General features: G+C 38.2%; 1 protein-coding gene across 7 annotated transcripts in view; it reads left to right on the top strand.

Annotated features, from left to right (window-relative positions):
• The window catches only part of Rgs7 (regulator of G-protein signaling 7), a gene marked incomplete at its 5' end in the record, with an annotated part of 458,438 nt that overhangs the window by 293,293 nt on the left and 146,925 nt on the right, over window positions 1-18,220 (top strand). For 6 of the 7 annotated variants that reach the window (XM_013520541.1, XM_005374822.2, XM_005374823.2 and 3 more), the window contains 1 exon segment: window positions 8,629-8,679. In XM_013520541.1, coding sequence (XP_013375995.1) covers window positions 8,629-8,679 — 51 coding nt within the window. 7 annotated transcript variants of the gene reach the window in all.

Below are 18,220 nucleotides of genomic sequence, written 5' to 3' on the forward strand. Positions count from 1 at the left end.
CTCACTGTTGCTGAGATTGGCTATGGTACTTTTCCTGGGCGCTCAGGCTCTTACTTTGAGCGTTGCTTCCTGGCTCCAGTTCTGATCCCTCAGGCTGCTAGCATAGATCCTTCATCCCGCTGGCACAGACTTTCTAGCTTCCACCACTGACCTTTGGGCCTTCCAAGCACAGATCCATCAAACAGGCCACATGAGACGTTGTGGGCTCTAGGCCTCCAGTTGGACTTGTGGGAAACATTGTTATGAGCTCTAGGTCTTCAGCTGGATTCTTGCAAGACATTGCCATGGGATCCAGGCCCTCAGCTGGATTCTTTGGTCTTTAGTGTGTGGACAGATTTCCTGTATTCTCTTTTTGTTTATGATTCTTTGGGTGACTGTTATAAATAATTTTGTAAAATATGTGTCTGTGTATGGTTCCCTTTGCAAAACCCCAAACTACAATAACATTCTAGTAAGAGAATTTTTGTATATAAAGACAGTTCTAAAATTTATAAGGAAAGCATAGACACTAGAATAGCTAAAATTATTTTGCAGAAATGAATAAAGTAGGATGAATTTATTTTATATATTCAAGACATTATATAACTAGTAATCAACACTACTATTGGTAGAGGGATAATACATAGATCAGCGAGAATAAAGAGCACAGTAATTGAAATTGACAGCACAGAAAAGCAATACAATTGAGGAAAGATAAGCTTTTCAAGAAATAGTGCAAGAGAAGAGCAGAGAAAGAAAGAGGAAGGAAGGAGAGCAGGCAAGGGAGAATGAGAGGGAGGGAGGAGGAGGAAAAAGAGAAGGAAGAAGAGGGAGGAGAAGAGAAAGAGGCAGCAGGAAGAAGAGGAATAAAGAAGTCTAAAAACCAACAGTAAAAATATCCAATCAAAAAAGGGCAACAAATACGAAGTCACATTTGGGAGTAAGTGTAATAGCAACATCAAATAAGTATATGAAATCATGTTGAGCCCCATTGGTTATCAGGGATATGCAAATTAAAACTACATTGTGTGCCAACACATCCTATTATAATGGTTAAAATAAAAAGTAGTAACACTACCAAGTGCTGGCAAGGATTTGAAGCATCTCAAAGTGAACTACAACTTACACAATGGTAGGCCATGGCCCATCTGGGAAGTGGTTTGTCTACTTCTTTAAAAAAATTAAGCATACAACTACTTTATAACCCATCAACTGAACTACTAGGCATCTACGCCAGAGAAAGGTTTATATTCACACAAAAGCTTGTACAGAAATGCTTGTGGCCTCTTTATCCATAATATCTAAAACTGAGGATCTATATGGTTTCAACAAGTGAATGATAAAACATACTGTAGTATATCCATCCCACACAGTAATTCTCAGAAATAAAAAAGTTATGTGCAACAACCTGGACAAATTCTGGAGAATTATACTGTGTGAGGCAGAAAGACAATCTGATTATTATTATTATTATTATTAGTTTGGTACCAGGAATCGAACTCATGACCTTAAAGTGGCAAGATTGTTGAAATGGAGAACGGATCAGTGGTTGATAATGGAGGAGTGAGTGTGACACAGGCGGGCATCATGCGGGGTCTTTGTGGTGCTGGAAATGTTTTCTGTCCTCATGACTCGTAGAAACCTGCTCTGTTTGATCAGTAATCATCCTGAGGTGCAGGAAAGCGTGGGAAACAATCCTTCAAGTCGTTTCGATTGCCATTTATCCCTCATTATTCTCATCTTCACTGCCTTGCTGTTTTTGCTGCCTGTCTGTAAATCTGCTTAGACTCTGAAGAAATCCAAAATCCTGCTTTGAATCTGAATCGATAGTTTTGTAGTTTTGAAAACTTACACAACAAAGGTTAAAAATCCAATTAAACTCCCAAAACCTGATTAAATATCAGCTCAAGAAGTAGCCAGTGAGCTCTATCTCCAATCTCTAATTTGATTTCATTGTACTTTGCCAGAGGGTAGGGAAATACATTTTCACTCTTCTTATCCTCACAGCACACCAGTGCTAATTACAGTGAATACTGGGCTTCTGTTTGCATGATTTGCCGATTCAAGTTCTATTTACGGTGCTCAACATTTTCTGTGATTCTGCTTTCAGGACAAGGTCATAGAACTCCGAAAAGCAGTGATCTGGAAAGAAAATATTATCGAGATCATTGTTTTTGCCATTATATCTACAAATGCTTCTAAATTATCTTGCCTCTACATTTTTTATCACTATATGTTTGCAGTCCGTGTGGAGTTGGTAGATGTACAAACTACCTTTATGCTTTCTCCTTTAATGTAAACTTAAAGAATATCTGATATTTACTGAAAAGAATCCTATTTGTTTTGATTGTTATGCTGAGTCCGTCAGCCTTTGGGTGTCATAGGTGTCAGCTATGGATGCTTAGAAGATGCACTTTACATCCTAAGTTTGATCCAGTTTCAAACTGTGATTAGTTGTTTATTGCAACTGTATGGAAGCCTCATTGTCTTCAATTTACTCCATATATATAATTACAGACAACTAATACTCTGGATGTTAATTCTTTATTTAAAAAAATAAAGTCTTTGCCTAAGAGAATACACACTCATAAAAACTCAGTCACAAACACACCACAAAGTTCTAGTAAATAGTTCTTTCACTGCACATAACGTTTGGCTTTATTCACATACAAAATCATAGTCACATTTTGCTTTTCAGGAATATAGTAATACATAGAACAAGTCCCATTGGTATTCATAATGAGGCAGAGATGCACATTCATTTCATTCAGAATTTGACAGTATGCATTTGAACTCCACCTTCTTGCTTCTGCATTTGTCTTTCTTTGTTTCTGATGGAAGTATTAGAGGTGCGGAAATGGGAAAGAAGCAGTGGCTTTCATTCATTGTTTTGTCTGCCAGTTACTCACTGTTGCCAGAAGATGTTTCTCTCCATGCGTCCAACCAACACAGCCATGTTTATGGACTGTAATCTGGCCTTTCCACCACATTTGGTGGATAGAGGAATGAATACTTGCCCCCAGCTGAGACTCTCCAGCAGGAGCTACAAACTGAGACTACACAATTTCAACCTCAAAGTACTTGCTGGCTTCCATTGCAGAGATGTAATCCCAGGCTCTATGCGGCTTCATAATGCATTCTGTGGAGAAGAAACAGTACTGGTTACTTTTTAGGCAAAAGTAAAGATGTCCAGAAGAGAGCCAAGGTAGGATCAGGAGAAAAAGTTCTGCCAACGTCAGAATTACTGCTTCTGTTTGTCTTTGAGGCCAAAATATCCCTTCCCTTTGATTCTAGTCAGCTTCTAGCAAAGTCTTTCATTCATTTCATTTCTTTTTATACTTTGCATTACAATCAGTAGTGGACTTATGGGATTTGGACTTTGATACTTTGAAGAAGATTTGAAAAAGCAAGACTTTGCTTAAGATTAGAACCTGTCAGCAATAGGGGCAATTCTATGACTGGGTATAAATGTATTAGCATTTTATTGAGAGGAGCAGATTAGAAAGGCTGGCTCTGGTAGGGCTAGGGGTATAGCTTGGTAGTAGAGCACTTGCCTAGTGTGTGAAGGTTGCTGGGTTAAATCCCAGTATCACAAACAAAAATATGAGAAGAAAAAGAAAAAGGGAAAAAGGGAAGAAAGACTGAGTGTGGGATTGGTAGCAGTTGTCACTAGTGTTGGCGAGTGGCCGTATGGATTACATGGAATTACGGATTACAACTGGTATTTTTTGGCCTGGGCCATGTCTGTATTCTGTCTGTGTTCAGATCTGTGTTTGTCTTCATTCACCATGGTCATAATGACAACAAAATTTGAGTTTCTTCAACAGGCCGCTATTGACTGTAATGAAAAGGGTAAAAACATAATTCTGTGAGTGGAAGACTTTGCTGGAAGGTGTCTGGAATCAAAGGGAGGAGATCATGGTCAGTGACCTTGTCTGATGTTAATGTTCTATAAAATTGTTCATGTTTAATGGGAAAATTCTGCCTGCTGTGAGGTCCCAGTCTGCTTCCGGAAGCAGGGGCTGCTTTTCCCTTTTTCAGGCCCCTCTTTTGGCCAAAGGCAGACGGATTCAGGTCTTAGGAAATTAATTGGTAATATCCAGATTTTTATAAGTGCTGAGATTTATTTGATCAGCACGTTGTTTCGACAGCACAGATTTCAGCTGGCCTGGGGTCAGTCTCTCCTATTCCTTTGGTTGCAAATTGCGTTCTTCAGTCCTCAGATGTAGAAGGGCCTTGTCGGCCTGTTTAAAGCTCTGAATAGCATATGTTGGCCAGTGGGAACAAAAGTAAGAATCAGAAACAAAATGTTGGGGCCGGGGATATAGCTCAGTGGCACAGCACCTGCCTGGCAAGCACAAGGTCCTGGGTTCAATTCCTGGTACCAAAAAAAAAAAACATTCACACTTTGGGGCTGGGGATTTAGCTCAGCGGCAAAAGCGCCTGCCTGGCATGTGCAAGGTCATGAGTTCAGTTCCCGGTACTGGAGAAAAAACAAAACAAACAAACAAACAAAAAAAACAAACAAAATGTTGATTTTAGATAATTACAAACTAATTACCTTGAAAACTGGGGAAAATTCTGTTCATTATTTTAACTCTACCGAAGGGTTGTAGGCTAGCTTTTTAAATCCTAGTTCTCAAATCTTAGAGAATTTTTGCAGCTTTTAAAAATTAAACTCAGTTAAAATTGTTTTTGGATGAAGAATTTCAGAATTTATGACAAGTAGGAATACACTGGGTGTCATAAAGTGCTAGTCATAGCTAGAGCTGATTATTTTGGGCATTTGGGGTCCTTTATAGATGAAGTATATGCCTATAAACACTGAGTCATACCGCCGCTAAACATTTACTGCTGATCTGTGTTGAGGAAGAGAAGGAGAGGAATGGATGTGTGAGACAGTTTTTCTCCCTCAGGAGTCATAGATGAGTGAATCTGCCTGCTCTGCAGACTTTTCTTCTTGTCACTAAAAGCACAGATCCACAGCCAGGCTTCCACAGAAATTGCCTGAGGGTTCATTACGTGCTCCTTGATGTTTACTTCAAGAAACTGAGAATCATGGAACATTTTATTTTGTAAGAGATTTTAAGAAATTATTGCATCAAATATATTGGTTATTTATGGTATTCTTTAAATAAAAAATATGATCGTGGTGCCATTCCTGTGCCCACGTGGTCCCCAGGCATCAAGAGTATGCAGATGGCGCAAAGGGCCTATTTACTTTCCTGATTGAAAAACACAGCAGGGCCAGGGCCATGGCTCAGTAGCCCAGCACCTGCTTGGCAAGTGCAGGGTCCTGAATTTGATTCCTGGTACCTGAAAACAAAAAAAAAAAAAAAAAAAAGAAAAAAAAAAAAACAAACAAACCTGGCCAGTGGTATTTATTGATGAAACTATTATTTGTAAAAAAAAAGAGTGAATATTGTCTCACTAGTGTAAGAACTTGAAAGAGTAAATAAAATCTAAAAGGTACAATAGATACTGTGAAAGGGAAAGAAATTGCTCAAAAGGAAAGAACAGCTGGGATGAAGGAAACGAGAAAAGAAAGAAAAAAGGGAAAAATATGTATATATTATATGCACAAGATAGCTAAGATAATTGTGCTACTAATTTCTATTGCTTTATTGAAAGGAACAATTAATGTTTAATCATTTGATCAATCTTCCATGCCTATATTTGTTTATCTGAGTAACCAAATTGGAGATAATAATATGTAATCCAGCAACCATTGTTAATTTCCTATCACCTTGTATGAAATTCTGTATTGCTTTTATTGTATTTGTGCTGTTTTGTTTATGTTTGTTTGTTTGTTAATATGTTTTCATTCTTTTATCTTTTTAAAAAAAAACAAGAGTGAAGAAAGCACGGTCTTAGACCTAGAGATGGAAAATGCACAATTCTAAAAAGTGTTTGAAGCAGTAGGCCAAGATTGTCCCTTTGCAACCCCCTTTCCTTCAAGCATCAAAAGCTTGTCCGTATTGTTGCCTCACTCAGAGTGGCCTTAAAAGAAAGAAAAAAAGAGAAAGAAACATTGCAAAGATCAGTGTTTTTGCCATAGGAATACAATGAACTGCTTTTATTATAATTGACAGCCAATATTTTCATTAATGATGTTAGCAGGAGTTATGAAAAATTTATTTTGTAAAGGATACAGATCAGATTTGTAACATTATGGGGCGCTGACTAAGTCCTCCTTCAGCATATTTACAAAAGTTTTGCGGTGTTTTCCTCTTTCATGAATGCTTAATGCTTGCTGTGGACCTCGAGTTCAGGTTGAGCTCGTGGATAGCTTCAGTTGACCTTTAGCCTGAGGATGTGCCCTCATCTGCGGAGGGCCTTGCACAGCAACAGAAGTCCGACAGGCTCAGGGCAGAGCCTGGTGCAGCCCTGTGCCTGCAGTGGGGCATGGTGGAGGGGGCTTTGGAGGGGGGCCTTTCCGTCAGTCCATAGCGTGGGTGAGGAATCAGTATTGATGCCCACTGTCTTTGTTCTCTTTGTTCTCGTTATGAATGGAGTGGTGAATTAGCCTGAGACAAGGAATGTTAAAATGTCTATGAAAGATTACAATAATAGCTGAAAATGACATGCTGATAGAATATTCCCTTTAAGGCATGCCATTCTTTGGTAAATGCTCTTAAAGTACAACTAGGGGAGGAGAGTCTCAATATTCATACATTTTCTGATTGCATCTTACATGTCAGGCACTAGTGTGGGTGTTTGGGATCCAAAGATGAATAACACACATTTCCTGCTTCCTAGGAACTCTTGGTACAAAGCAAAAGAGTTAAAACATAGAAGATGATGAAACCATTGTGAAGTGAGATGAATTATGAGGATGTTAACAGGACACAGAGGAGAAACACCTTACTTAGTGACGTGGCTTGGGAGGGGAAAGAATAGGCTTTCTCGGGTAGCTAATGTCTACACTGAGTGTCAGTTGGGTTTAACTGCAGGAAAAAGAAATGGAATTGGAGAAAGACATCAAAATCATGGCATTTGGAGAACTGTGAGCACTATGGTGAGGAGCAACTTTGCTTGCTTTTGCTTATTTTAATATACTTCTCATATAGTATTAGGACTATCCAGTCAGAAAGCCTCCACTGCTTCTGCTAAGTAGTGAGAACATCTAGCTTTGTAACTCCAGAAGTATCATATACCCATAAGAACTCAAAACAGGAAGGTGGCACTAACTGGGCCATACTATAGGCTGTAGTCAAAGTGAAGGGCCAGAAAACTGCATGTTCACTTGACTTTTCCAGAATAAAGATTTTGAAAAATCTCTCAGCTTTTATATTTTACACAGAAAACTTTAGGAGAGCTACTTCTTTATTCACTAAATAGAAACACACCTGGGAATTGCTAGAAAGGTGGCTTTCCATTCTGCACCCATCCTGGCTGCCATGCTGCATTTTAAGTTTGAATCTACTTCCCAGTCCTGGATTACAGCTAGTAGAAATACTGACTGCTGCACTTTCTTTGTGAGGCGGGTCCCACAGGTAATGCCAGTCAGATTCCTTAAAGTCCCTTGTTGTCATTCCTCTGCTCAAGGTGTTGCGTGCCTCTTTTTCTGTCTTACTTGTGGGGGGAAATCCAGATTCTTCACTGATGTTCTAGACCTGCTGAATGAACTGTAGTACCTTTATTTCTTCAAATTCTTATTATTAGCAGCACTCAATATGTAGAACATGTACAATCCATAGTATCTACCATTTTCTACTTTTTAACTTTCTCACAGATCCGCTCAGGGACTAAATTTCTGTTTTCGTACATCACAACACGCACTCCAAATTCTAGTTCAACCTTACAATTTCTGCAGACATACCTTTGTCCCTTGTGTAGGAAGTGAAGATATATTTGCTTATGTTTTTATTCATCACACATATTAAGCAGTTGCTTTGCTTCAGTAATCAGGTGAATATGAGAACCTGCTTCAAGGTTCATCCTGTATGGCTTTAATCTAATAAACAGTTATGAGGGGGTGTGGCCACCTCAGAAATAAGAGGGTACAGACATCCACATGAGAGTTCATGGCAGTAGTGGCAAACTCAGAAGACAAGGAGGAGTGCCGAGGAGAGCTCTAGTGTGTCCACGAATCTCAGAGATCTTGAAAATAGTGAGAAGGCGTGTCCATCTGAGAGCAGAGTGCTATAAGCACGCAGAGGTTTAAAATGCACAGGAGTGTTCAAACACCAGAGTCAAATCTTGCTGGGTCTGACAATAAGGGCAAGGGTACAATGGGACAACTAAACTGTAACGGGGATTGTCCTCTGAAGCACTGGTTAGAATGCTAAGAATTATCCCTGAAACATGGTAGATATGCAGTAAACATTTATTTGATGAGTGAATCACTTTACCTACTATTAATATGTTAATCCTTTATGTTTAAATAGATCTATGTAAATACATTTAATAATTCACCAGCTGATGCCTATTGCTTATATTTGAATATATTCAATTAAATATATTTAAGGTACTAGGGTGCACCTGAACTCATTAAGTATTCGTCTGGCATTTTCACTACTCCGACTGTTACGGTAGAGATTAGAAAATTTTTACTAATATGAGTACCAAAAGTGGAGCATTCTTAAAGTTAACATGTATAAGCAAAATGTTCACATCTATTTGTGTTTTTCTTTTTTCTTTTTCTAGGGTCAGACATTGTTCAGTGGTTAATAAAGAACTTAACTATAGAAGATCCAGGTAAATAAATCATTTCCCATTGCTAGAATTCTTTTTCTCTGTGGCTTTAATAAATATGTTTTCTCAGGGCTATTCAATATGCTAAGTAAGCATATTAAATAATAATTTCTCCTGAGAAATTATAATTAAATTTGAACTCTGCTTTTAGCATTTACAGAAAGTTTGTCAGTCAACAAACATTTAACTGAAATGTATATTTTTACAATTTTTTTACATATTTCATGTCCTACTTTACATTCTTTGATTCAGGTTAAGGGTTATTGTTAGAATGGATGATATATAGATATATATCATAATTGATTGTATAATTAATTATGTATATTGATTATATATCCATAATTAATTGTATATAATTTATAGCAAGTGATTATGAAGTCATGAGTATATTCTTTGTAAGAAACATAAAAGAAAATCATAATAATATATAATTTTGCCTTAACTCTATTTTCAAATGAAGTTTGAGGACAATATGTTATTTCTAATTCTGAATTTTTTGTCAGGTGAATGTGGTGTGTGTGTGTGTGTGTGTGTGTGTGTGTGTGTGTGTGTGTGTGTGTGTAATGCTCTTCTTTATGTCACAAACCCGCTAGCTCTGGTGGCCATTACATCAGTTCTGCAGTACATCACCAGTTTCCACACCTCAGCTCAGGAGCAGTCTCTGCCCCCTGACGTTTTGCACTGTCTGGAGCAAATGCCCACCTACGGGAGGCAGTTGATGCCTTTTAAAATCATAAAGTAAAAGCCTTCATCTGTGGCAGCAAACTCACATCACTGAAAAGAAAGTAAGACGTTCTCTGTTGTTAAAAGAAGGTGCTGAGAAACAAAAACAATGGCTTTTGAAAAGTGGGGGTTCCGGGGGGCCGGGAATGACACAATAGAGAACAGAGGTGCGGTCATCTGCACAACACCCCATCTACACGACACCCGTCTCATCGATTGCAAAGGAGCTTGGCGTGGTTTGCTGTGGCCTCTTGTGATTCCCACAAGGACTTTTTTAGACTTCACTACCTGGAGATGGCAAGGTTCATAATTTTTCCGCGTTGTGAGCTAACTTTGTAAAGCCATGCCATCAGAAATTGCTGGTGAAATTCTGTGCATAAAGTCTATAGATGACCTTTGCTCACTTACATTAGTTTTTAAAAAACCCTCACTTGGAGGCTAATAGCAGGTTTAGCAGGTGCAGCAGGTTTTATGGCTTTAAAACAATTAAGTCAAGATGAAGCAGCTAATGTCAGTATCGTATTATTACTAAGTGAAAAGGGGAGATAATTATAAGGAAAGAAAGCCATGTTCTTAGTGAGTTCACCTTTCAGCACACCCCAGGGGCATGCCTGCTTTGTATACACCGTAGCACCCCATCAGATGACCCCAGTGCTACAACAGATTGGCATAGTCAGTGATAACTAGGGAAGTACTGATTGGCAAAGAATATTATAGATCACAAGTTTAAGTGAATATAAAAGTTGTTTTTGTAAGTTAAAGAACGAAGATGTATTTCAGCAACACTTTGAGAAGGAAGAAAAGTATTTGCAAATACAGTATAATAAACTGGTATGGAACAGTCACTATTTGTACTTTACATGTGAGATCTCATTTTAGCTATAATATGTATGAAACATTTATTTTCTTGCTGAATAGTTTAAGCAAATTGTAAAGCTTCATTATAAGATGTATGAAGAGATAAAGTAAATCATATCCAGGAAAACATATACATTCTTTAATCATATGTATGATAGGCTGACAAGTACTTTTTAATTTTTTTGATTTGGCTTTACTTTGAATGAAAAAAATAGGCTAATATACTAATTTTTAAGAAGAGTAAAGAACACCTGTGATTGCTGTGACTATATAATAGATTCTACATACAGAAAATGAATCAATCTGGTAACAGTTCTGAACTTAATTGAATATGGTTAACTGTGTAGCTGATGTTATGATAGCTACTTTGGTGGTGGAATATATGAAATTAACCATATCACTTTGGAAGTGTTTGTGAATAAAGACTAAGTATAAGTGCGATCAGAACATATGGTGAATATTTAAGTTTTAAAAATGTATTACAGGAAAAGACATATTGCCATTAATCCCCCTCAGAAGGCACCCTTTTGCTTCCAAAACATGTATCCCATTATTCTTGATACCTTCTGAAGCAGTTCTGGAAGTCCCCTTGCATTGTCCTGGCTGCCTCAGTGTCCTGAATTCATTCAAAACATTTACCTTTCACAACCATTTTGACTTTGTGAAAGAGCCAGAAGTCGCTTAGTGCCAGATCCAGTGAATGCAATGGATAAAAACTCACTGTAATGGGTTTTGTCAGCCTGCTTTTCAATGGATAGGACACAGCAGCAGCGTTCACCAGATCTCTTTACCACACCTCATCAAGAGGACCTCCAGAACTTCATCTGCAAGTGGCAAGGACAATGGGATAAGTGTGTTCAAAGCAAGTGAGAATATTTTAAGGGAGATTAATGGTAGTGTGTCTTTTGCTGTAATAAAATTGTTTAATTTAAATGCTTAGCATATGTTTTGATCACCCCTAGTAATGCCACATCCAGTTCTGACCTCATTAGTTCTTTATCTGGTTTTTAACCTGTGTTCGGTAGCTAGGGGATCCTTTGAATCTAGGTGTCAGTAGTTTGTTGAAAGAGGGTTTTATGGGAAGTTGGCGGAAGACACTAATACTAAGTAAGAGAGCAGGTTGTTATCACCCTTCTTGGGAAAGGATGAGAGAGATGCATTATCTCCAGGGTCTTATCCAAGATCAATGAATACATTATTCTTTGTGCATTTAGCAGTCAATATTTCATTAGCTTAACACTTAATACCTTTCCACTCCCATTGTAGCAATCCAGTGGACATGCAGCAGATTATTCTACTGGAGTCTGTAGTGCTATTAGACATTTAATCACACTGTTATTCTTTCAAAATGAAGCTGGATTTGAACTTTTAAAATTTAAGGTTATTTTTAGTTATATCAATGCACATATACATTTACATACAGTTGTAAGACAAACAGACAGGATTAGTCCAAGATACTTGCTTTCTTTGCCTTTTTGACTTCACTTGGATAACCTATATTATTGCAGGAAAAATCCATTTCTTTATTGATTCATTTATACTTTCATTTAACAATTAAAAAAAAAAAATTACCGCTATGGACCAGGCACTGGAAATAAAGGATACACACTTCCTTCCTTGATCGACTGACTTTCTTCGGCCTTGGAGCTACCACATTTCTTTTTTTTCGCTGACTGTTGGTTTGTCTTCAGTGACCTGCCGTGGCTCTTCCCTCTTCATGCCATCTGTGCATTTGGAATGTCCCAAAGTGCCTGTATCTGTCCATCCTCACTGTTGCTAGGCGACATGTGCGCAGGACTCCCATACTCCATCCGCTGGCCTCTCCCACGAAGGGTCACACTCATACCGTCAGAATGGAGCCCTGAGGTTTTGTCCCTGTCCCACTTGCTCCTTCCTGTGTTCCCTACTTCCGTTACAAGAGTCAAATCTGCTATTAATGAAAATGCTCTGTCTTTCCATTTATTGAAATTTGATTTGTTGCTCCTCAGGAGTGCTTTAATGTTTTCTTCATAGAAGTTTTGCAAATTTCTTACTAGGTTTATACAATTATTTTTAATTAATTACTTTTATTGGTACATCTTAGGTATCCATAATGACCGTATTCATCATAGGGAATTTGTACCGGTAGCTGATGTATGTTGACTTTTCTTTTTTCCCATCCTCCTCGCCTCACTTCAAGCTCTCTTCCTTTCCTTATTTACAAAAGCTTTGTTTCCATTTTTACCTTCTTTTCTCTTCCTTCTTTTCCCCATTGTCCCTCCCTAGTTTTCCTCCCCATTTGAACATTTTCTTCCTATTTTACAATATCTATTATACATTTTGATGCTTATTTACACTTTTCAGTTTCTCACACCACAAAAACCACGCAGCATTTAAACATGTATGTATGATTTATTTCACTTAAGAGTGTGGTCTCCAGGTGCATCCGTTTACCTAGAAATGTCTCAGATTTATCCTTCTTCACGGCAAAGTAGTACTCCATTGTAAAAAAAAAAACCCACATCTTTTTTATCCATTCATTGGTTGAGTGGCATTTGGGTTGTTCCCAAGAGTTAGCTATTACAAACTGTGCTGTGGTCAACAAAGGCAAAGCAGGGGACATCACAATCTCTGACTCGAAGTTATACTATGGATGTACTATGATATCAACAGCATGGTACTGGCAAAACAAAACGAAAACAAACAGAAAACAGACCTGAGGATCAATGGAACAGATCAGAAGATGCAGAGATAAGTCCAAACACACTCAGCCACCTTATCTTTGACAAAGGGCCCAAACATGTTCACTGGAAAAAAGACAGCCTCTTTAATAAATAGTGCCAGAAAAACTGGCTTTCCACATGCCAAAGACTAAACTAGACTCATGTCTATTACCATGCACCAAACTAAAGTCAAAATAGATTTTAAAAAAATCTGAATATTAAAACAGAAAAAAACCTGATTGCACAAGAAGTATTACAAAGAAGGAACAACTGGGGTCTCATCTTTTTAAAAAGCTTTTACACAGCAAAAGAAATCACAAACAGAGTGAAAAGACAAGCCACAGTGTGAGAAAAAGGTTTCTGCCAGCTGCTCCTCAGACAAAGGGCTGTCTAGGATAAAGAACTTAAAGATATCAGACCTCCCTAATGTAAAGACCCCATCCAAAAATGGGCATCTGAAATGAATGCACAATTTTCAAATAAAGATACACAAACAGCCAATAGATATATATATATATGAAAAAATGTTTAATATCATTGATCATTCAAGAGATTCAATTTTTTTTAGATTTTTATGTAAGAATTCTTTTCCATTACATATACAAACTGGTTACTTTTTGTGTGTATGAAAATGATTGATTTTTATATGCTAACTACATTTCAATGGCTTATTAAGTTCTTGTTCTTACAAAATGTTTTATCCAGTTTATTGGAAAAATACAATAATTTTTCCAGTAGTTTTAGGGTTGTTTGTGGTCACTCAATGCCTGAGCTTTTAAATATTTAATAGTATCTTCTGTTGTCTGTGCATATGTTGACTTTTTGGTGAGATAGACAAGTATGTGAGATAAACTTTGCTCTTAAAAATACTATGGTTATTGATTTATTACTGTCATGCCTTCAATATTCTGAGAACATATAAAAATATTGATTTCAACCATAGGTATGGGTATATATACCCATATATCTTTGGGGCTCTGTATCTTTCCTTTTCTTGAAACTCAAAATAGAGGGGGTCACTACCATTTCATTGTTTATTTTCTTATGTATATATATTTGGTGAGCGACTTATGTCTGCAGATTCAGGTTTTCTTCAGCTGAAAATTTGTTTTCTATTCTACTGTTGAAAGTTTATGCTTTGATTTATAAAATGGACACCATCAGTATTGTCCTAAAGCTTTAATAAGTACTGTACTATAATAGTACTATATCTGTTACATAATAGTTGCTGACATATTAGAAAGAGAGGTGCTTTTATATTTAGTTACCATAGCAATTATAATTCATTAGTTGTTTGTTGATGTGTCCTGATGGACTCTTTTGAAACAACAGTTAGTGTAGTTCACACTTATACATCTCAATTATAATTTTTTTAGCTTTTCTCCTAACCTCTCTCTGCTAGATTAATTTCTTAAATTTGTCCACTGTAGCACTTACTCTAATTTTATTCACTGAAAATTTCACTCTTTACTGCTGCTAATACAGAATATATCTGTCTGTACTTATTTACTCTTTCATTGTCTTTCTGTTTTTCTCTAGTACTTTATTTCTATCTGCCTCTAAGCAAATATTATCATCTAATCATAGTGCCTTGTCCTTTAAGTTATGTATTCTCTGTCCTTTCGTTACATCATGTCATGTAAGTTTAATAATTTTAAATGCACCAGGCAGATACTATTGTGAATTTACTTCATATAATTTTATGTTCTAGAAATACTTGTGGATTTGTTTTGCGAAACTTTTCCCCCTTCTTCTCAAAGGAAGAGCGCGAGGAATTCCATATTGCACTGGTTTGTAGCTATTGGTAGGATGAATGGATTCTCCTTGAATAACATGATGCTGGTGTTGCCACGATGCAGCTGGAGGTGGAAAACTGGAGTACAAATTTGCGTGAATAGGTTACTTGGTTTTTTTTGACAGAGGCAGGCAGCATAGTGGGGACAGAGTGAGGGCTGTGAACAATCCCAGCCCCACAGTTTCTTCACGACATCATTGCCGTTGACTGAGATGGATTCAGTTCACTGAGACACATTTTTGTCTGTGTCCAGTTTTGCAGCTGCCTGCAAGGTATGGCCATCCCTGATGTTTTCTGTGCAGTTTGCTCTCTACCAGGGGAGAGAAAACCTGTTTGCACTTGGCAGTGTTATTGTTGATGCAGCCTCTTTCCACCTGCTATTGGGTGCTGTTGATCTACTGCAATAAATAAGATCCAGAGTGAGGAGCAGTCTGCACTCCTGTACCCCACCCTTCCCATCCTGGCATCAGGGGTTTATTAGTCGTCTTCTAGAGCAAGGATCCCCAAAACCTAGGCCATGGATTGGTACCTGTCTGTGGCCTGTTAGGAACCAGGCCACATAGCAGGAGATGAGCACCAAGTGAATGAAGCTTCATCCATATGTATCGCTGCTGTATTTATGGCTTACACTACCACTTGAGCTCCGTCTCCTGTCAACTCAGCTGTGGCATTAGATTCTTACAAAAACACAAAACCTACTGGGAACTGTTTACATGAGGGACCTAGTTATGTGCGCCTTTGCATCATCCTGAAACCATCATCCCCTTGCCCCCACACTATCCATGGAAAATCTTCAAAAAACCTGGTGCCTAAGAGGTTGTGGACTGCTTTTCTACAGTCTTTGCCATCCAGTACTGGAATCTGGTTTCCTGGGAGGTGTTGTGATTTGGTCCATCTAAGGTATATTGCTTTAGATTCTGGGAGCCTCTGCTTTGGTGCACTTCCTTTATTTTTAGAGCCAATGCAGTTTCCATTTATGTGATTTTTTTTTGTGTGAATGATAGTTATAAACTTTATGATGCCATCATGCCATAAGTTGCTATTTTTATTAGTACCTTTTAACCTTATCACAAGGAACCTAGAAGGTATATGCATATGTCTTTATGTAGTAATTCATGTATGCAAATATAATGCACAGAATACATTGCACTGGTTTTAAGGTTAGACCGCTGATGATAAATAAAATGACTACTTGGATTTCATAGAAAGGAAGTGGATGCACAAAAGTTTTGGATAAGGGAAAGTGTTTGGGAGGAAGATGTATCTTATGTACCTATGTTATGTTTTGTGTCTGGATGTCCTCCTAAAGCCTCATGCAGTCATAGGGTGAGCTTCTAGAATTTATGATTGATTCATGGTCCAATGGTGGGATTATGGGTATGAGTGCTAACACACTCCCTGGGGCGGGAAGCCTGCATACAATATAAGGAAGATAAAGAGGCTTGCTCTCTCTTGCTCCCTGCTTTTTGCTCTTGCTGCTTTTGCTGTTTTCTGCTGCCATAAACTGTCGCCATCTGCCTTGCAGCCAACTGAGTGTGGACTGAAACTGCCACAAACTGTGAGCTAAAAAAAAGACCCTTCTTTCCCTAATTTTTGGTGTCAGGTATTTTGTCTTAGCAATGACAGAAGAGTAACTAAGACAACACAGTATTAAAATCTGTACTAATCATTGTTCTCCAGACAAATATAACTAAGGTGGAGTAAGTCAGTGTGTGTTTTCTAAGGCTTTTGTGTAATGAGATGAAACCTTACATTTTGGTGACTTCTGATTTAAACATTAATCTTATCTAAAAGCACCTTCACAACAACATCTAGATTGGTGTTTGAGCAAATATCTGTGTACAATGACCTATCCAAATTCACATATAAACTATTACAGCATCCTTTGGGAATTATGACATCTATTACCTACGTCTTAAGTTGGTGGCCCATTCAGATGTTTCTGTGTTGTTACCTATCCCCATGAATAGAGCTGCTTCCTGACTGTTGACACACTTTGCCTTGGCCAGGCTCATTATGAGGGCATTGCAAGTGATCCTAGCTCATTCTGGCAAAGTATACTGTGTTTCCTATTTTTGTATTTTACTGTTGGTTGCATGAAGGTGACTCTCTGCCTTCTTGCCCTTCTGACAATGGGATTCCCTGAAGCTGTGCACAACTCTTTCTGGCAGGGCGACCCAGGCAGTCCTTCCTACATCATGGTCCCTCTTAAATGCCATGGATCTATATGGGAACTAAGAACACATACTCTTTCAGTGTAGGTGAACATTTTTGCTTGTTTTTCTAGTTGTCTGAGACAACTAGCAAACTAAACCATCCCAAAACTTTAAAACAATAATTTTAGTTTGAAGTAAACAGCCGTTTCATTTAGCTCATGATTCTGTGGTCTGCGGTCAAGCCGTGTGGCCTGGGGCTGCTCAGCTGTTTCCTACTTTGCTCTCTGGTAGCCAGCTGGTGTGTGGATGATGTCAGGCTTGGTTTTTGGCATATCTGCCTATCTGCCCTTGCTAGGCTGTCGGCTAGATGTTTCTTACCCTCTCATCCACCGCCTGCTAGCACAGGCTTCTTACCATGGTGTTCTCAGGTGTCCAAGCTCACCATGGAGTTTCACATGCATTGCATTCACTGTTGTCTCATCCATGAAGCCAAATAGCATGGTCAAGTCTAAAGCTAATGCAGAGAAGTATTATATAAGAGTGTGGATACAGAAATATGTGAAGAAATTGGTGTTCTTAATGAAAAATTAATCTATATCTGTTTCCTCTGCCTTTTAAACCTACCTTTGCATGAAATGTCCTGCTATCTTTGGAGTTAAGTTTCCAAAATCTGGCTTCCACAATTTGCCACAAAATTATAGATATATAAATAATCACTTTTATTGCTTTGTTCATCTGTGGTCCTGGCTGTCTCTCCCTGGAAGGACCATCTTTCAATAATGGTGATCAAGCTCTTAGAGTGATGCTGACCAAAAGGAGGAACATGAGTAGCTAAGAATCGGAATGAGTCACACTATGACCCTGAGTATCAAGGAAATTTATACATTCCTGTGTCCCTTGTGTGACACCTACCTGCTTCTTCTTTTTCTGCGCATCATGCATCCTGTGCTTCTTGAGATGCTGGTGTTGCTCAGGAGGCGTTTTGGCCTTGCAGAGGTCGTGAGCTTTGCAGACAGGCTTGACCTTGAATCCTGATTCTAGTATATGTTAGATACAGGCATCGAGCACATTAATTGCTCCACTTTCTTTCTCCGTATTTTTTAATTAGTGCATGTTGGTTGTTCAGATTAATGGGTTTCATTCTGGCAGATTTGTACATGCATATAACCTACTTTAATCACCTCTTCCACAAAGTTCACATGTTTTAGATCGGAGGGATCAATGTGTATAATGTGTTTTAATCAGATGTATACCCCCTATTACCTCTCCTTACATCTCCTTATCCCCTCCATTCTTCCCTTCCTCTTGTC

Source organism: Chinchilla lanigera, unplaced genomic scaffold, assembly GCF_000276665.1.
Source record: "Chinchilla lanigera isolate Chin_1 unplaced genomic scaffold, ChiLan1.0 scaffold00005, whole genome shotgun sequence".
Classification (NCBI taxonomy): Eukaryota; Metazoa; Chordata; class Mammalia; order Rodentia; family Chinchillidae; genus Chinchilla; species Chinchilla lanigera.